Source organism: Elephantulus edwardii, unplaced genomic scaffold (assembly GCF_000299155.1).
Source record: "Elephantulus edwardii isolate Elephantulus edwardi_28Jun2011 unplaced genomic scaffold, EleEdw1.0 scaffold00011, whole genome shotgun sequence".
Lineage (NCBI taxonomy): Eukaryota > Metazoa > Chordata > Mammalia > Macroscelidea > Macroscelididae > Elephantulus > Elephantulus edwardii.
In genome coordinates, this window is record NW_006399761.1 from 3,111,414 (window position 1) to 3,133,176 (window position 21,763).

Below are 21,763 nucleotides of genomic sequence, written 5' to 3' on the forward strand. Positions count from 1 at the left end.
CACAGATAGACATTCCTCTGGTATTCCCTGCTTTCAGCCAAGATCCATCTAACATCAGCTACAATATCTCTAGTACCACGACCCCTTCAAAACCCAGCCTGGGCTTCTGGTAGTTGTCTGTTGATGTGCTGTTCCAGTCGTTTTTGGATAATCTTCAGTAAAATCTTGCTTGCATGTGAAATAGTATCTCAAAAATCAATTGCTGTTGTTTTGTGCCGTCAAGTCACCTGCGACTCTTAACGACCCTATATATAACAGCCCTAAACCCTGCTCTATCCTGTGCCAGTCTGTCTCCAACACACCTACCCCGATTACTCCAGTCACTGAATCAATCCACTTCATAGAGGGTCTTCCTCTCCTGTGCTGTCCCTCTACCCTCCCAAGCATGACATCCCTCTCCAAGGATTTGTCCATCCTTGCAACATGTCCAAAGTATATCAGACTTCAGAATCCTTGCCACCAAGAAGCAGTCTGATTTAACCTTCTCTAGGATTAACATGTTTGTTTTCTTAGCAAAAATCAGTATGTAGTAAAAAAGAATCAGAACTGAAATCTATATCACTAGTGGTATCTTGCTACAGTGATAACTTGCTAAAATGAACAATAAAAAACCACATGGGGAAAGGTATCCATTATAGGTTCTCCCAGTATCTGAAAAAGGAGCATTTCTATGTAATCAATAATATATACGACAAATTTAGTGTTCTCAGGCCTAAAATTAACCTACAAATAACACTTAAGACTTAAAAGAGCACAACAGATAGTGCTGGCAGACAATTCTAAGCTCTGAGAGTCTGATGAAAGTGCTTAAAGGAGGACCAAGGCAAAGAAGGTGGTGATGCCATTCCTGTTGCTTCAGTGGCTCACAGAAACACACATTGGCGGTGAGTCTGGCTTTTCGTCTTTTCTCATAAAAGTGAAAATCCTCATCAGCTATCGCTCAGTCGGTTAAAAGAAATCTCATAGGTCTTTCATAAAAGCAAAGTGGCATGAAGCAATTTTTTTTATAAGCATGGGTCACTAGCATATAAATAACACCTTATCAAATTTATTTAAATGCCTGACTATCAAATACTAAAACCTTACAGAACACCTATGTGTAGAATTTATCATTAAAAGTGCAGTTTAAGCTCTTCTTGCTTTTACAGAGCTTTAGCATCTCTAAATAATTAGTAGCATGTACTAGCTTATTACAGTTCAAGAGTGTACAGCTAAGAATGCATAAAGATTTATATACTTGATGAACTGGTAAGCTTTGGACATTGATAGGGAATTAGAACACCTGTCTCCACATGGATGCATTTAACCAAAAATAGCAAATAAACGATTGCCAGATAACTGCTACTTCTTTAATGCCAATTATGTGCCAGAGCCTGAGCTGGGCACTATTTACACATATTTACAATTATCACTAAATTAGTAGTTATTATTGCATTTTATGCATGAGAAGGTTTAAGTGACTGACCTACCATCACACAGCTATTAAGTGTACAACTTAATTACTCCAATACTCTTATGAATCACTATTAGAATTCTCATTTTAGGAAAATGTCAGTTACTTTCTTTATATAATAAAATTTCAATAAATCAACACCAAGTGATACGATACAGAACTGTTAAATTAATCCAAAAAAATGTGACTTTGCTTTATATATGGTAATCTTTTAAGACATGGTTACTAATCTTACATTTTACTCTTCAAACCCATTTCACACAAAATACAAGTATGTTGTTACTATGTACCATCGAGTCAGAACTGCCTCACAGCCGACCTTCCAGTGGTTTATAGAGGCAATAAAGAGTTGACTGCTCATCTTTCTCCAGCAGAGCAGCTGGTGGATTTGAACCCCATGCCTCTGAAATGACAGCGGAATGCTTTACCACTTAGCCATCAGAGCTCCCTACAAATGCGGTAACTGCTCAGTATATAACTAAGACGACCTGAGATAGCATATGCTCAACTATATTTTCTTTTTGCAACCACTAATGAGAAGCATGGCAGAGTCATATGGCAAAAGGCATGAATACAGGCAGTGGGGAAGAATTAGGACCTAGTAGTGCAATTCCTTGGAAGCAAAAGTGGCATCCACTTCCAAAATAGCTTGCCTCTGGAAACTCTATGAACTTAGAGAAAAGATGAAAGTTATGCGTGTTCAGGATTTTCATTCATAGGGTCACTATGAGTCAACTACAACTCGAAGGCACTTAACAACAACATATCCATTAATGCCAACACCATTCATTTAACTAATAGTTAAATGTACCTACTATGTAGCAATATGGTTGGTGGTGCTTAAACATTAAACAAGACAAACTACATGTTTTCACAGATCTTGCATTGTTTTATATAAGAATTTATTTTGAAATAAAATGTTAATTATAAACTCTGAGGCCTGATGTGAGTGAATATAGTTCTTCTTCCATAAATTTGAATTAAATACAACTGTGAACTGCTACATGACACCTACTAATCGACAGACTAACCAAAATCATGGAACATGCAAGCAAAATAATAAAGGAGAAAGGGTGTGGCAAAGAAAAGGTGCTTATTATTTCATACATGAGTGCTACCAACTATGAAGGTCCAGATTAACGCCTATCTTACCTAAGTCATTTCAAGAAATAGAAAAAGATAGGACGTATGTTCAGTCAATTCTGAAGATGCTAAAATCACAATGACTTTTAAACCATTTAGGAATAGTACACTAACAGAGTTATAAACCTGTGTTACTTATAGACATAAATAAATGCAAAAATAAATTTAAAGACATTAAACACCATGAATGCTAAAAAATAATAAAGTTCCTCATCAAATTAGGCTTAACTAAAGAATGGACAGATGTTTTAACACCTGAAAAATTTATTCATGAAATCCAGTTTGTTCATAAACCAAAAGATAAAAATAACAAGGTTTTATCAGTATATGGGAGAAACAAATTCAACAGTTATGTCTGTCACTCGTTCGTTGCTGTAAAGTCAGAACTCACTCATAGTTTATACTCCATTGGGGTTCCAATTACTCATCTTTCACCTGAAAGCCCAGCAGCATCCGAACCTTCAGAAAGGAGTGACCTTGAGGCTACAAGAACAGCTCCCTATGTTTGACATCACCAGAGACACCTTAATTTAGTCTTTAAAAACTACCAGCAGTTTACAAATCACAAAGTCAAGAAAGCTTTTTAAAAAGTTGTTGTTAATTGCTTTCGAGTGGAGCATGACTCACACCGACCCTATGAACAAAAGGCCTGAAGCCTTTCTATAACTATTGACATTTATCAAAGTTCCTAGAGTTTCCAGAGGCATGTTGTTTAGGAAGCAGAGAAGTCATGATCGGTTATAAAGATGCATTAGTGGAGAAAATGTAGAGGTATTCTCTTTACAATTAGAAATCAGACATTGATGCCTACTCCTGCCTCACTAAATAACAAAGTAACAGCAATCTTGCTGTTTTTATTAAGGTAATAAAAAGAACGATGAGACACAGGTAGGAAAAAATCAAAACTACCATTTTATGTACACAACATGATCAACTACTCACAAAATTTATCATAAACAAAAACAAAACCATTATAGCTTAAAAAACCAATTACTTTTGAGAAATATCCATATGCAAGATCAATTTACAAAAAGCAATAGTGTTCCTTGACATAAGTAATAATTAGAAAACAAAGGAGAAAATGCCAACAAAAGTCTAAGTGATTTGGTATTAATATAACAGAGTGAACAAGACCTTTAACAGAAAAAAACCCTCCTAATATCCCAACTTATTATTTCATGAATGGGATGATTTACAATTATAAAGTCATCAATTCTTCTCAATTTTATCTATAAAGGACAGTAGAGATAAAGCTACTGAGTCTCTTCTGAAACTCTGAGAGACATTATCCAGTAAGTCCAAAGACCAGCATCCCAGCCGTCTGCAGAAATAATTAAGTGACAATATGTTTGACATATAAGGGAAAAAAGCAGGTAAAAGACTTGGCAGCTGACATACTGGTACATATTTTAAGTAGCCTGGTAAAAGAGTCACTAAACTTTGCCTTTGCTACCAAAGATAACAGTGAACACCTCCCATCACTTTCACTTTGTTATTTCACCCTTATAGTTTGTTTGCCTCTGTTTTGACAGAGAAGTGTACTCATAAGATGAGAAAGGAGTCATTTCTTTTTTTTTTTTTTTTTTTAGCCTACAGCACCCGGTATTCCCAGGCGGTCTCCCATCCAAGTACTAACCAGGCCCGACCCTGCTTAGCTTCTGAGAGGAGTTATTTCTTAAATGTTCTTATTAACATTATAATCTTTTCCCTTATAGAAGCTCTTATAATTCCTTTAGATGACAATATAAATAATATCTTTTAATAAGTAGGCTTTTAGTTAACTAGCAACCTGATTAAACTAAGGACAAATTTTAATGTAGACGTGACTTATTTCTAGATATAGTCTATTAATTTTCTGACAGTTGATGGAAATTAACTTCAGCTATTGTATGTTAGGGAGTTCTGGTGGCTTAGCGGGTAAAGAGCTATGCTGCCAACCTAAAGACACACAGTTCAAATCCACCAAATGCTACACAGAAGATGGGAAATCCCTTCTTGTGCAACTTACTGCCTTTGATAACTCACTGGAGAGTCAGCTATGAGTCAATTTTGACTCAACAGCACTTAACACCACCACATATTAGCATACTATGATGCTCTGGGGTATAGTTCCTCCTAGGGAGGTGCACTGCTAACCCAAAGGGCATGCCTCGCTGGCAGTTCAAATCCACAAGCAGCTCCTCAGGAGAAAGACGCCATCCATGCACAGCCTAAAGAAGCTCAACGGACGGTAAACTATGAGTCAGTTTCAACCTGACAGCAATGAACTTTAGGGAGCACTAGTGGTACAGTCCATAGAGCACTGCCTGCTAACCCAAAGGCTGTACCTCTCTAGCAGTTCAAATCCACCAGTGGCTCTGTGGAAGAAAGATGGACTCTCTTCCCGTAGGCAATATACAGCCTTGGAAATTCTATGGAGTATCAGCTATGAATGGGTTTAAACTTGATGACTATGAGGGTTTTTAATAGCATATGACATGATAAATATAAATAAAAGATAGCCATAAAAATAATTTACTTCTTTTTTTTATAATTAACACTCCTTAAACAGCCAATCGAGCTTTCCATGCCTCAGTCTTAGTAAATAAAAACTCACAAAAATGAGAAAGCAGAGTTTTTAATTCAATCTACATCTGTAGTAGGCCAACACAGATAAAGACTCACCAGCACAGAATATATGTGAAGACATCGATAAACAGGAGAAAAGTCCACCAAATCCTGGGCCCCAGGTACCTGCAAACAAACCAGAGGTCATTAGGAAATGTTTTCAAAGCCCTTAAAAAGTACATTCACTTACTTTAAGTGCCCAAATGTTTTTGGTTATTTAAAAAAAAAAAAAAGTTCTAGCTTCTGAAAGAGAAATGCAAAACTGTTCAACAAAGCCATACGCCCAGGAACCCAGTTGTGATCTTTTTACATCAAAATGAGTAAGCAGTGAAAATACATACACACCGCGACCAAGACAGAACCCACAGTATTGGGTAACAGGGAGCAGAAGCTGGTGGCACTGGTCTTGTATCTACCTGGATGGTTAGTTACATCTTGGCTATGGCCTCCCTTAAATGGAGTCTGACTCATAGCAACCTCTGAATATGGTCTGGGGGCCTGGTGGTAAGGAACTGTGCTGCCAACTGATAGGCTCATGGTTCAAATCCATGAGCTGCTCAATGAGAGAATGGACAATCTCCTCCCATATAATTAACTGCCTTTGAAAACCCACTGGAGGGTCAGCTCTAAGTTGGTCTGACTTGATGGTACACAGCAACAACAAAGGGAAAAGTAAGAGATGGGTGAATATTACATAGATGGCCTGATTTTTGCCTTTGACTTATGGTGACTGAAACAGTTACACAGTGAAATGTCCTGCCCAATCTCTTAAGAGAACAAGAATTTTTACTATATGTGCCAGTATTTAAGGCATAGAAATATGCAAGGAAGAAAAGTGAAATCATATTAAAAAATGTAATAATAAATGGGGGGGGCCAAACTGAGACATAATACCAACAGTTTATAAAGTAGATGACAGAGATTAGACCTAGACATTTAAAAAGAAAAGTATTTGAGGGACGACAGGAATAGAATTTTGGTGCTAAAATGGGCCTTTCAACAGAAAAATGGGAAAAGTCAAGACAGAAAAGTGACTTATTTGTTGATTTACATTTAACATGGTAATAAAATGCTGAACAGACAACAAAAGTAAAAAAAAACTCAAAAGGAGTTCTTACTGCAACTGACATGTCTAAAAGATTAGATAACACTCTGATAAAAGGATAGTTTCTCTTATTTCAGAAATTAAATAGCATTTTTTTTCTTTTGAAGCACAGCTGCTTCACCAACGTGGTTTTCCTAATGAAATCAACTCATCCTACAATTTAATGGCACAAGGTCTCTTTTCTTTTTGAAATCATCATGTATCTATATTACTAAGTCAAGCATATTTGTCTGCTTCACAGCTAATACAGTAGAAATGACTTATCTATGTTTACAAAACTCACAATGTAAAATTATAAATAAAAGACTCAATAAGAAAGTAATTACTTTTTTAAAAAAATCACTCTGTAAGTTACAGAATTAACAGTACACACTCAAAAACTTTCATGTGAATTCAAATAGTGATAGTCAAAAGCACATTTTACTTAAGGGGGGAATCTATCAACCAATACTTTAAAGAGCTAATAAGCACTGCAACAACATTTTATGAATAGATAGGAACAAAATAGGCAATAAAGAGAATTACAAAATATGCACAAACGTAACACTTAGAGTACAAATGGACAATTATTTTCAAGTTAATTACAAAATAGTCAAGAGGTAATCATTTTAGGGAATCTTGTTTTAGATGATCACATCATTTAAAGGAAATTTTTTTTTAATAGCTTCTGTTAGGATCATAAATTCCAAGAGTTAAGAGTAAGATCATTTTATCATCTAGGCAAAAAAGAGGCTATTCGTAAAACCCAGCACCAGGTGAAACGCAGTCTTAAAAAAAAAAAACTGTCCTAAAATCCTATTATCCAGTAGTATATATGCTACATAAAAATGACAGATGTGTGCTTGCTTTTTTTTTTTTTTTAAACAAAGAACAGGGTGTGTGAAATGGCCTCTAGCCACTGTTCTGACAGACACTGGCCCCTTTCATATGTCAGACTACTCCTTATGGAATGAATATTTAGGTTTAGGATACTGTTTTACAAGAAATTTCCAAGAAGGAAGTTGAGGCCCTCCTTCATCAAAGGAAGCAGTGAGGTTATTAATGCACTGTTGTTATTCATCCTTTTATGCCATCAAGTTGACCTCAACTCATAGTGGCCCTACATACAAGACAAAACATTGCCAGTCCTGCACCATCACAATCTTCACTGTGCATAAGCCTATTGTTGTAGCCACTGTGTCAATGTACCAAGACTGGTTTATCTGAGAATACATTTTTAAAGAAGCTATTTTAAGAGAGTGGGGAAAGGCCTTTCCCATCCTGTCCAACTTAGAATCAAACCTATTCCCCAAGAGGACCTTTCTGATCACTTCACTCAGTCTCAAAGTGCCAGAAGTGCCCTGCCTTAGAAGTACTAGTCCGGCTTGCTGGCCTCTGGAACTATTATCCAGCAAAGTGCTCCTAAGTATATGACTGTCGGCCTTGACAAGAGAATACAGAAATCTAGGCAGGAAAAGAGTAAACCGGGGCTTCAGGCACAATCCCTACCTCCACTCCCAAAATAGCCTCCTATTTGGAAATCCTTTTTTCCTCTCAGTCCCCTCCTGTGAGGAGCACGAGGATGCGCCCCCAGAGGAGCTCTGTGAGGATAAAGGTATGTGGAATATGCACTGACTCATGCTGCTGGGAGCGAGTTGTGTTTTCTCTGTTTCTTCTAATGAAAAAGAATCGCGTCTATGGAGAGCCGAAAGGAGAAGAGTAGCATGAACTCTACGTGAAGGAATGTTACACATTTGGAAGAATAAAAAACTGAACTTTCAAAAATCTAAATAAATGGGGGCAAGTGATGAGCACTAGAACAAAAGGCCATTTTCTCCTGACTAGCACAAATAGGTCTGTTTTAAGGTGCACATTTTGCTCCCCATTTAAAATGTTAAACCTCTGTCAAAGCTATCTTCATTCTTCTCTTGCTGTCCCCCTCGTGCCCCTGAAGTTGCAAAGAATAACAAGCAGGTTTAGGTTTCAGCTCAGGGTCCAGGGAGTGGTCCAAGGACACTTTCCTAAGCCAACAATGACTGTCCCTAATGGTTTCTGTCTTGGAACAAAAGCCATGACTCTTTTATCGGCTTCATCTAATTTTTCCTTTCCAAAGTAAATAACACAGGCCCTGCATTTTACACATGTCCAAGTTTGACAAATCATTATCGACTGAGACTAAAACTGATAAGAGATAACTTTGTGGTAGGACGTTGTCATTTCCTCTCATAAGGACTTTCTTTCTGAGATACAGAAACATGATTAAAATAGTTAAACATTTCCTCTGCCTGGCAGTCAGGAACTCAAGACATTAAGATACTGTGGTCTGTATTTTTCTAAAAGTTCAAATAGATCTATGAAGATACCAATGGTAGCTACAAACAGAAAGTTCAAAATTACCCTACTGTTTTTTTTAAACTAGTTAACTTCCTTAAAAATCCACATGAAATAATTTCATCACCAAGGACAGCAGCTAATTTCCTAACATTTCTGAATGCAAAGTCTGCCAGTTCAAACCTACTTCTTTTCTAGGAGGAGCAAATAATAGGCAAAATTTAAAATTCTTTACCTAAAACATCTTTGCTTCATATTTTATCATATAAATTGTAAGTAAGAAGAGTTGAACTACAATACCCAAAGGGTGATACCATACAGACAAGTACTGTATTCTTCCACAATTACGCATTCAATACTCACTAGAGATCTTGTGCCTGCTAAGTACCAACACATGTGAGAATTGTGTCACAATTACAACTTATAGTCATAACTATTGAGAACTTCCCTCAAAGCAATACTTCTCAACTGTGTCTACAGAATATCTTTTTAAAAGTATCATTGATGTGCTGTTAATACACTCTCATAAGATGCCACTGTATACCAACTGCCATCAGAATCAGTTCCAATCACAGCAACCTTCCATCCAGTTTCCAGGGCTGTAAACCTTTATGAGAGGAGATGGCTCATTTTTCTTCCATTGGTGAATTTGAACCACTGATCTTTTGGGTAATAGGGAAACATACTACTATAAAGTTTAACTATAAAGTCTGGAATCAGAAGCTAGGAAAGGGGGTGAGGGAAGCAGCTAATTAATAGGTTGAATTAATTATTTTTAAAGGCTGACACTAAGTAACTCTTAACAGCTTCTAAGATAATACTTATTATGGAAGATACAAAAATTCATAAAAACAGAAATATTAGACACTTAAGAAGTAAAGAAATAATGTATATTTATGGTTATGAAATGCTTACAAAATAACCAAGATCTAAGTTTTAGGCTAAATTTTTTTTTCTTCTTCTCTAATACAATTTAGTTCCACTAGAAAAACTTCCAGAAAATAGAAAGGTAATGACTAAGTAACTCTAGTAAAGTTAAGAAAAATGCTTTAAAATTCTTTTAAAGGAGACTTTAAATTTTAAAACATTGATACCTAGTATTTTCTAATACAACTACCACTCCTCCTTAAAAATTTTTTAAAAGGAACAGAACTATACTTCTTTAAATTATTGTTTTTTTAAAAAAAGGTTCGCTAGTAAAGGGAAGCAGAAAAGCCAATTTGATATGTCTATTGCTTTACAGAGTACTTAAAAAGGTTGTTTGCTCCCTTCGATTCAAGAAGAGGAGCAAATGTATCAGGAGTGGTCTGCTCATTCTGTTGACAAATAGCATAAGAAAATGAAAACAAAAATGCCTTAGTTGTCCTAGCCCCACTGTTCCCACAGCTTTCCCAACGCATGCATGCACACCACTGACTTCTCTATGAGGCAGAGCACATAAAAGATAATACGTATCTGCAAGGCACTTATCTATGCCTCTAATTCTTTGACTCACTCTCTACCTCGAAAATACTTCTGAGTGCCTCTTGATACAAACCCATGTCTCAGGTGAATGCAGGGACGTGGGCCCATTTCTGAGCATCAGTTAGATCTCAGGTAATTAAAATGTACCAGACATTTTTTCAGGGAGAAAACACCAAGTGATTAGCTGAAGTGGCACCGCCTTTGCACTCAGAGGATCAACTGTGACTGCCTATATTATGTCTGGAATCCAGGAAATACCTGGGAAACATTTTTCATCAATGTGATTTTCAGAACTATTCTGCTTCCAAACTCCAGAGAAAAGAAGAGCGAAAATCAGGGACAATCAGCTTGGATACCGGTTTTTATGGAGTTAGACTAAATATCATGGACACAACAATAAACAAAAAGCTTAGGACTGAAAATGGCTGTAACGAGCAAAAGCATAAAGATGTTCTAAGCTTGTAAGCAGGTAAGAATACCCTTAACAAAAGCCCCTTCTGAAAAATTACAAGATTTCACTAATGAGCTTATCACAAATTATTAAGATTTTTCCTGAGAACATTGTCGACAGACTATTTTTCATTTGCTCAAGCATTCACATTAAGCAGAAAGGAGGAGGGAAAGATAGGAAAGTGGGAAATGACCACGTCTCCTTATTAAAACATTGCAAAAAGTCTCAGAGCTAAAATCAAAGGGGCATTCACTCAAGATGTCTCGTTTTGAAGCCAAACACCGGTGAAATAAAAATTCAACTACTCATAGTTAACAAGGATCCACTACAGATATAAAATGTCAAAGTGCAAGGCAAAAATTGGGCCACTTAACATTAAATGTCTTGTTAAATATAAATATCCTCAGAGAATAAAAAATAAACATTAAGAAAAATGTGTAACCTATATTGTTTTTGTTGTTGTTAAGTGCTGTCAAGTTGAGCATGACTCACAGAGACCCTATGAACAAGACTTGAACCTTGTTCTAGAACTATCATCATTTCTATATGTTCATAGAGTTTCCAGAGACATGTTATTTGGGACTAGTAATGTATACGAATATTAGGTGTAATATATAATACAGGCAGCTCTGGTGGCAAGAAGCTGCACTGCAACCCCATAGGCATGAGGTTCAAAGCCACTAGCTGCTCAGGGGGAGAAGGATGGACAACCTCCTCCTGTTTGATTAACTGACTCTGTAAACCCACCAGAGAGTCAGCTATGGGGCAGTTCTGACTCTATGGTACACAACAACAATATAGAATAAATACTATTTTGCTTCCAAACTTCACAGAAAAATTCAACAGCTCTATAAAATACTCTTATAGAAGCTGTTGGAAAAAAGACACTTCAAACATTGCTGGGGTTGTGGATAGAGAAAATTGTACAATATGGCAGAGGATTTAAGAATATCTAATGAAACAATCTATTCATTTACTCATGGACTCAACAATACTGCTTCTGGAACCTTAATCTGAAAACACAACTCTATAAAAAAACAACTCAAAAATCCTCCAAACCAGTGTTTTGGGTTTTATAAATTATAGAAAATCTATCATTCTATAAAGTCTGTTAAATGCATATAATGTTGCTATCATCATCGCTGTCTCTGATGTTGGGTAGAAAAAAGCTGTTTCCAGTCCTAGCAGCCTATGAACTCCATGAGATGCAAACTGTGAAGTTTATCTCTCCACGTTAACCTTGGGTGTGTTAGAACTGCCAACATTTCTGTTAGCAGCAATGGGCTTAACCATCTGTGTTACATGCTTCTCAAGCAAGGCAAAAAGTTTCCTCAACTCCCCTCAAAATTCTTCCAAGCATTCCTTCATAAATGAATCAATCAGTAAGGACAAATCCCTGGCACAGCTCTATTTCCAGAGTCTTGCCTTTCCTAGAGTATCATCTACATAGATTCGGTGCAATCATTTGAACTTTGTGAACAGCTTTCTGATTGGTGCAGGAGCTGCAATGGTATCCACATAAGCAGTGAGCTTGTGATAAGACAGCTAGGATCTTTCCTTTGCTCCATACTCTAGGAACAAGGGAAGCTACTCATCCCCAAGCTATGTCCCCCCTGGGCAGCAGTGTTCCCCTGGGCCAAGCCCCAGCTCTGTGTGAAGCTAGGCTTGTGTTCTGTATCAGGAGCCCACGGGTACACACACAGCCACAGCATCTCATTAAGATTTGTTCTCCACCTCGAGGTCCTCGCGGAATGCCCTGTACTCGGGGCAGTGAGGCTACCCAGCTGACAGCCAGCCCCCAGAAAGACAGGACCCATACTGGCCACATCCCGCCCACAACTGGGGCAGCACTTTTCATTTGCTTCTACATCCTCGGATGTCTTGAGGTGGGCAGTGACAATGTCGGACAGGATAACTCTATAGGCTTAGCATCAGTGGTTCAGTGTACCTTCTGAGCCTCCGCTTACTTACCTGTCAGGCACCATATGGAACAGGCCCTAGGTGCATGCCATCCAAGTACTCTAACTCAACATACCAGGAGTGTGAGTCATCTCTGAATGGTTGCCCTGCCTGCACCCATCTCTTGGACCAGCACAGACGCCATTTCTGGCCAGGGGGACTGCCATAGGCACCTATTGTTATTGTTGTTGTTACATGCCGTGAAGTCACCTGTGACTCACAGCGACCCTATGTACAACAGCCCTAAACCCTGCTCTATCCTGTGCCAATCTCACTGTCTCCAACACACTTACCCCCATTACCCCAGTCACTCAATCAATCCATCTCAAAGAGAGTCTTCCTCTCCTGCGCTGTCCCTCCACCCTTCCAAGCATGATGTCCCTCTCCAAGGACTGGTCCTTCCTTGGAACATGTCCAAAATATGTCAGGCGAAGCTTCAGAATCCTTGCCTCCAAGGAACAGCCCGACTTCACCCTCTCCAGGACAAACCTGTTTGTTTTCTTAGTAGTCCATGGTATGTTCAATACTTTTCTCCAGCACCACAGCTCAAAGGCATCAATTCTCCTTCTATTCTCCCTTGTCATTGTACAGCTCATTGATGCATAGCAAGTGATTGTAAAGACCATAGCATTTATCAGGCACACCTGAGTCTCCAAACTGACATCGTTGCTCTTCAGTACTTTAGATAGGTCTCTAACCGCACCTAGGGGCTAGAATAAACCCCATTACAGAATGAGTACCTCACCCTTTCATATACCCAGAAGATCGGAGGTGCCATTCATAGCCTGGCACCACATATTAGGTCCTTTTCAATACCTTCAGCCACATCTCAGACAAGCAGAAACTTTGTCCTGACTGGGGGACCAAATTTCAACAATCTGCAGGACCTGCACAGACACCAACCCAGACCAGACAACTCATCTCCTCGTAGAACAGCAGTGACAAGAGAACCAACCACTCTCTCCTCTACATGAACTCTTTAAAAAAAAGAAAAAAGAAAATATTTTTTCTTTCCTATTCTAATTTAGTTTTTTATTCATTTCTTCCACTTCTCCTTTTTTTTCTTTCCCTTGCTTACCTTCCTCTCCCCTTTCTACTCTGCTTCTCCTTTGAGAGCTGCACGGCTAACCTAAAGGCTATCTCTCCTTCCCTAATTTGCATCTGTAATTCTGTGTGAGGAAAAGGATGTGCAACCTCCTCCTGTGTGATTTACAGCCTTAGGAAACCCACTGGAGTTTTACATTGGTTCTGTCTTGACTTCAAGGAACATGAACTGAGATTCTTCCTTTCCTTGCTTTTGAAGCTCTCTTAGTTTTGCTTTTCCTTTTTTCTTTTACTGCCCACTCGTGTGTTTGGTTTTTTGTTTTGGGGGGCTTTTTTTTTTCTTTTTTGGATATTTCCATCTAGAATTCCATCTAGAAATGGATGGCGATCTCTCTTTTCTTTTTAATTGTCCCAGTGGGCCACAGAAAGCAATACCATCCAGAGTTCAGTCCCACACATATCCTATTGTTTTAACCATTGGGCTAATTGTAGAAAGTAAAGACTGTAAGAATAAGGACTGATTTCTGCTCTTCCTGCACAATGGCAGACTGCAACCAGCCCCAGCCTCGTCTGCTCTCCACTGCTCTATACAGTGAACAGAGAATCGCATACAACCTCCATCACACCCACTAGCCATCAGAGAAGCTCACTGTGAAGCCATCTATGCTGGATCTAAGAACTGCTAAACTATCAAGCTGTGTAGCACACTTGAACAAATCAATTGTGCAAAATAATACAAAGAAAATGTGACCTGACCATAACTGCAAAGACCACCTGACAGAGAGAGGGGGGGTGCGGGGGGCGTCAGCACACAATAATAAGATGGGAGAAAAAAAATGAAAAAATATAGAACCAGAAAATTTTTATATATGTTGGTAGCTGTACTTCAATTCTGCATTGAGTGAGATGATCATGATGTGATAAATTGTACTGATTGTTTTTCTGCTGTTGAACCATCTTTGCATACTTGGTAAGAATCCCATCTGGTCCAAATGAATGATTTTTATGATACTGGATTCTATTAGCTAGGATTTTTTTGAGAACATATGCATCTATTTTCATGAGGAATACTGGTCTAAAATTTTCTTTTTCAGTGGTATCTTCACCTGGTTTTAGGGTTAGAGCTGTTTTCTTCCTAGAATGACCACAGGAGTATTCTATAATTATCTATATTATGAAATATTTAGACTATAATTGGTGGAAGCTCTTCTCTGAATGTTTCATATAATTCACTGGTGAAGCCATCTAGGCTGGAACTAATTGGGCTTCGGAGTATTTTAATGACCTGTTCATTTTCTGTTTAAATTTTCTACCTCCATGCTCCTTTAGGTAGGAAAGTAGGTTCCTAAATATTTGCCTTTCCTCTAGGTTTATACATTTGTTGGAGTGTGGTCTTTCATAGGAGACACCAAAATCTTAAGAGCTAAACCTCAGGTGGATTACACAGTCAATATTTTTTGGACCAACCACTTGTATGGATAACATGATGGCAATGCTCTCTAAAAGCTTATAAACAAGAGAAACAGACTAGAACAAGAATTAAATATTACAGCTTTCAACATCAAGAAAACAAGAATCATCACTACTGGACTAATAGCCAACATGTTAGAGAGAGAAAAGACTTAAGTTGTTAACTACTTCATTTTACTCAGAACCACAGGCAAACCCATTGTTTAGCAGTTAAGAAATGAAGTCATATTGCATTTGGAAAATCTGCTGTCAAGGTCTTCCCCAAAGTGATAAAGAGCAATAATGTTTAAGACTACCATTGTCCATCCCATGGTATGTTAAATTAGAATTTAAAAAAAAGGGGGGGGAGGTTTTGTGCGGGGAGAAGGGTGCAACAATGAATGAATGGAATTCCAAAATCTCTGTAGATGTTCATTGAGAAATAAACAAACTAAATTGAAAAAAAATTCTACATAATGGCAATACTTATAAAAAAAACTACAAAAAAGAGAATTCTGATAATTCATTAAAAACAGATTTCAGAAAGCAAAACATAGCTTTCCCTTTAAGTACCGTCTTTCCCTTTAAGTACCGTAATACTTTAAAATTCTTTACACCATTCATATTAACAGAAAATAAAGATAATTCGTACCCTCATGGGTCTAATTTCCTCACACACTAACAATGCTATATCATACTCCTATAAAACCTTGCAACTTAAAGAGTGTTTCAGGAACCAACAGCACCATCTTTACCTGGAAGCATCTTAAAAAATACAAACTCTTACCACTCTCCCCCTACTCTGTAGAATCAGAATCTATATTTGAAATATGATTTCCAGGTGAAATTGCAAGAAACATTACTTAACTTGAATTCTAAAGGGAACTGACTTTCATGAAGTCCCTGAAATGACATGCAAAAATTCTGGTGAGTGAAAATATGTATATTTCATTCAAAAATGCACCATTTATTTTTATCAAACTCTCAAAGGAACATAAGACCCCAAGTAGGTTAAGAACCCATGCCCTATAGGATTTTATGCCATAATTACCATGTGCTAAGATTAAAAAAATCACAATACTTTAAAAACTATTTACACTGCTCTCAATGAGGTCTGTTGAAGAATGACAAGAATGAAGGTCAGAACGTGACAGTGGGTCATGAAAGACCTTATCTGAAGAATTTATTCACACCATGCAAGAACTATGCCAAGAAACCAGTTTGGAGACATCTAAATAAATAATTCTCTACATGAGGCTTGAGATTAAGAATGTGCACTTGAAGAAGATTCAAACTGAGAAGTAAATAAATATAAGGCGGGATTTAAAAAAAAAGATGCCATTAAATGACAGCAAACCACTGAATTCTTGTTTAAGAGCTCCATCAGCAAATTTCTAAGACAAATTGTTTGATTTGGGATATAGAGTCATTTTTAAATGTTACCTTCCAATTACATTCACGTAGTAATTGCTTTATGAGGAACCCTGAGTACATTTTACGAGTCTCACTTCCATCATTCTCTCTGGTTCTCTGAAGACAAAGAAAAACCCCCCAGAAAGTAAAAGGGACTTGTTCTTAGGATTTTACAATGAGTTTCGGGGTAGAAGACAGCTTCTATAGAGAAAGTTCTCATCAGCATATGACAACTGTATATATATTTCATCTTTTCATCTAATCATATCTTTAGAATATGAATTCTCTTAGGACAAGGATCATGTCTAATTTCTGTTTCCTTAAACCAAGAGTCTGACAGAATCTCACTTCCTTCATGGGCACCCAGAATATAAGAAAAGGAATTCATTGGTCCTTCTTGAAATGATACTTTATTTACATTCTTATCAATGATAGTCTGGCTTCCAGAATGGGTTCACATCCTACTGTAACAATAATTCCAGGCAAGAAAATATTAGAGAAGTATTCAATATAGCCAAGGAGTCCAGGTGGTATAATAGTTAAAATACTTGACTACTATTCTTAGGGTTGGCAATTCATACCCATCAAAACTGCTCTGTGGGTGAAAGATGAGGCCACTGCTACTGTAAAGACTTATGCCTCAGAAACTCTATGGGGCAGTTTCCCCCCATCCTACAGGGTTACTCTCAATGGTACGTAACAACAACAATAAAATAGGGTTGCTAGAATTTAGACCCAATAACAGGGGCAGAGATTCAGAAAAACTCCTTTCTGTCCCTTCAAGCAACCCATCTGTTCTACCTTAAATGGGTTCATGGAATAACATTTTTTTTTTCTTTCTTCTACTAGGAGCTAGAGAGCTTTGGTGGTCTAGTTGTAAGGAACTGAGCCGTCATCCCAAAGGCAAGTGGTTTGAATCTACCAGCTGCTCTGCAGGGAAAAAATGGGCAATCTCCTCTCGTGTAATTAAAGTGTCTTTGAAAACCCACTGGAGGGTCAGCTATGAGTCAGTTCAAACTCAATGGTATACTGTAACAACTAAGAGCTATTAAGTGTTCTTGTTATCCCAGTACATTTGGGATTAGGATGGTACCTTTTTTGTTTTTCCTTGCTGTGTACGGTCGAATCCTATCTGACTAGCACAGGAGGAGACTGCCCCTTCTTCTCCAGCGGAGCGTCTGGTGGATTCAAACTGTGTTCCTTCAGGACTGCAGCACAGCTTCTTGCTACTAGGCTACCAGAGCTCCAGGATAACACTTTTAAACATGAGTCACTCTGTTAATATATCTTATTTACATAACAAACATACTGACAAAGTATGTATTTCAACCCAAAAATACTCATTTAAATTGAAGGCATGTGTCATCTCAATAATGGAAACCTTATAAAAGCATATACAGCATCTGTTCTAATTTTAAATCCTTGTAAAAGCATACACAGCATCAGCTCTGAAGTGAAAAAGGATTAACAACAGGAATAGGCACACTGACAGCAGTGGACATACCAGGGGTCAGCAAGGAAAAACAACAAAACCAGGACAGAGACTAATAAATTCTGATCAACGCTGAAAGAGTCAGCACCAGGAACAACTTGCTGGTGCACAGACTACTACTGACTAATGACCATACTATGTTTCCAACAGATTAAACATGTTAGAAATTTAAATAGTGTCAAGTTTTAGGATATAACTTTTGGGGTGGGGTGGGGTGGGGTTATGTGATCAAGATTATGGGTATGTATGTCACAAATTCTCCCCACAATCACTCATAAACTCATTTCTTTGAGAAAGGTATTCTAAACTTTTTGGAACCTTTTAAGATTTCCAAGCTTACAACCTTTCTTTGGGTAAAGGGGTCTTCTCACTCACTGCATACTGTTGGCAGTAACACCTTGTATTTGTTCCAAATAACTTTGCTCCAGTTTCTGTGGAAGCTACCTAGATTTAGTCTGCAAATCAGGTAAACTTACTTAATACAGCAACTAGTCAGCTGAGAATCAGAAAACTATTTTTTTTAAAATGTATCTCATTTTAAATGTCAAACATTCTTTTAGGTGATATAGCACTGGTCTGTGAATTGCTGTGAAGAGGCAAGTCGTGGTTGCTATGATGCTGAACACTGTGAAACTGATGTGCCAAATATGGTAACGGTTACCCATGGTGGACAGTGTTGGCTGGAGCTTCCCAACTAAAACAAGCCTGGAAGCAGGAACGGCATCACTTCCAAAATGGCCTGCCTCGGAAACTCTATGTATGAACAGTGGTCAAGCCTTTTGTTTATAGGGTCGCTATGAATCCTCTACGACTTGACAGCACCCAACAACAACAACAACAAATGTATCTCTTCTGGAGGAGCGGCAAGCAATCTCCTCCTGTACCAGTCAGATACAATTTGACGATACATACCAAAAAAAACGATAAAAATTTTTAAAAAAAATCATTTAAAAAATGTATCTCTTAAAGAAACAATCTAAGATACCTTATTTTATCTTCAGTTCCCTCAAATTGGGTATCAACTGTACCCCAAAATAGCATTTAATGTCCAGAAGACTACATGATGTTGTTAGATGCCATTGAGCCAAACATGGCTCAAAGTGACCCCATGAACAACCAATCTGAACCCTGATCTATCATGTGTCAATCTCACAATCTCTGACACATTCAAGTCCACTGCTGCAGTCACTATGACAATCCACTTGGCTGGGGGTCTTCTTCTCATTCTCCATCCCCTCACCTTTCCAAGCATGATGAAATAGAAGATCACATAGGCTGCAATAATTGCACCATTTAAAAAAAAAAAAGCAGCATGCTACTGGTACAATGACAGGCACACAGATCCATGGAACAGAATAGAGAACCCAGAAATGGACTCAGCTATCTATTATCAACTAATATTCAACAAGGAAATCAAAGCTATCAAATGGGGAAATGATAACCTCTTCAACAAATGGTACTGTCAAAACCGGACTGCTAACTGCAGGAAGCTGAAAGAGGCTCCAAATCTCACATCATACACAAAAATCTACTGAAGGTGGATCAAAACCTGGGAATAAAGCCAAAACCATAAAGTTCATAAGAGACAAAATGGGACCAAGGTTAGAAGTCCTAGTCTATGGGATAAAGCCAAATACAGCCAGAAATGTACAATCTGAAGAGGATAAAACTGATGAATGGGATCTTCTAAAGATTAAATCTCTGTGCTCATCATTAACTACACTTTAAACATACTCAATTTATTCATAACAATAATTTCATTTCTCAGTTTAGATTTAGTTACCTCTTCATCATCCTCCTCATCTTCAACATCCAGAATTCCTGAGTCCTGTTCAGACTTGGGACTTGTGCTTTCGATCTCTGTGTCAAAGATGGTATATGCATCTTTCTTTGACTTTCTCTTGCTGCCTATTCTGGGTTGTTGCAAGATAATGTTATCCAGGTTTCTTTGTTGTTGGGCCTAGGACAGAGATACACAAACATAAAAAGAAAAAAGATGATGATGAGTAAAAAGAAATGAACAGGATTAAACATTTAAACAAACTGGTATCATCAAGAAAATACAACAAACTACCTAATAAACAATTAAAATTGATGGATGTAAAAATTACTAAAAGTATATGATTATGCCCCTTATTATATATTCTTCCACTTCCCTTCCCATCCCTGATAAACATTCAAGAATGTTTCATCCATATGTGAATTTTTCCTCAAAATTTTTCATTGTTTTTATATAGTATTTGTCCTCCTGTGATTGACTTATTTCACAACACATAATGTTGTCTAGAGGCAACAAGGAACTGTCAGAAATTCAAACAAGATTTAGAACAGGCTGTGGCACTACGGACTATCATTGCTTATGTAAGATGGATCGTGGCTGAAAGTAAGGAATACCAAAAGAATGTCTATTTGTGCTTTATTGACTATACAAAGGCATTTAACTGTGTGGATCATAACAAGTTATGGCTAACAGTGAGAAGAATGAGAATCCCAGATCACTGAATTGTGCTTATGCAAAACCTAAACCTAGACCAGGAGGCTGTTATGTGAACAGAGCAGGGAAACACTACATAGTTTAAAATTAAGAAGGGAGTCTGTCAGGGTAATATTTCTCTGCATACCCATTTAATCTGTATGCTGAGCAAATTATTTGGGAAGCTGGAGTCTATGAAGAGAAATGTGGCATCAGGATTGGAGGGAGAATCATCAACAATTTATCTTATGCAGATGCCACAAACTTGCTTGCTGAAAGTGAGGATTTAAGAACTTGTTGCAGAAGATCAAGGAATGCAGCCTTCAATATGGATTGCATCTCAATGTCAACAATACAAAGATTCTTACCAATGGACTGACAGGCAACATCATAACAGATGGAGAAGATACCGAAACTGTCAACAACTTCATCTTATTTGGATCCACAATTAACACCTTTGGTACATAAGTCAGGAAATAAGGAGACACACTGCACTGGGAAAATCTGCTGTTATGGACCTCTCTAAATTATTAAGGAATCATTATGTCAGTTTGTGGACTAAGGTATATAGTATATCTGATTCAGGTCATGGTCTTTCTGATTACTTGCTATGCATCTGAGAGCTGGACAATAAATAGGGTTAATAGAACAAGAATTGATGCCTTTGAGCTACAGCACTGGAGAAAAGAACTGAACATCCCACGGACAAATATGAATAAGTCTTGGAGAGAGTGCAACCGGAGTGCTCCCTGGAGGAAAGGATGATGAGGCTTCACGTCACATACTATGGGCATGTTGCTAGGAGGGGCTATTTAGTGGAAAGGGACAAGATGCTTAGAAGGGTAAAGGGTCAACAAAGGAGAGGAGGGCCTTTGCCCAGCTGGACTGACATGGTGACTGCCTCAGTGGGCTCTAGTGTGTCAGGATGTGTGAAGATGGCACAGGACAAAACTAGGTTCAGATCTTTTGTTCATAAGGTCACTATGTCATACTTGACCTGACAGCACCTAACAACATCGCCTATCTTTTCTCTACACTGTTTTGTGAATTCTTTGGTGTTTTTTTTAAACTATTGTATAGTACTCCATTGCATAAATGTGCCATAATTTCATTATCCATCTGTCTATTAATGGACACTTGGGTGCTTTCAATCTCTTTCCTATTATAAATAAGGCTGATATGAAATGAGTATATCTATTCATATTGTAGTTCTTGTTTCATTAGGATATACACCTAGTAGTGGGACTGCTAGGAAGTCTTGGTTTCTGAGTGGGAAGGAGTTGTGCTGCTAATCCAAAAGTATGGTTCGAACCCACCAGCTGCTCCACAGGAAAAGGATAGGCAATCTCCTCCTGTGTGATCTACTGCTTCTGGAAATCCACTGGAGTGTCAGTTATAAG

The 21,763-nt window shown here is 37.8% G+C and overlaps 1 protein-coding gene across 1 annotated transcript in view; it reads right to left on the reverse strand.

The window, feature by feature from the left end:
* The window catches only part of EXOC6B (exocyst complex component 6B), a 534,006-nt gene that overhangs the window by 282,642 nt on the left and 229,601 nt on the right, over positions 1-21,763 (reverse strand). The window contains exons 7-8 of the mRNA XM_006880883.1: positions 19,674-19,850; positions 5,261-5,329 (exon numbers count right to left, since the gene is read on the reverse strand). Of these exons, the coding sequence (XP_006880945.1) occupies positions 5,261-5,329; positions 19,674-19,850 (246 nt within the window). The remainder of the gene's footprint in view (positions 1-5,260; positions 5,330-19,673; positions 19,851-21,763) is intronic.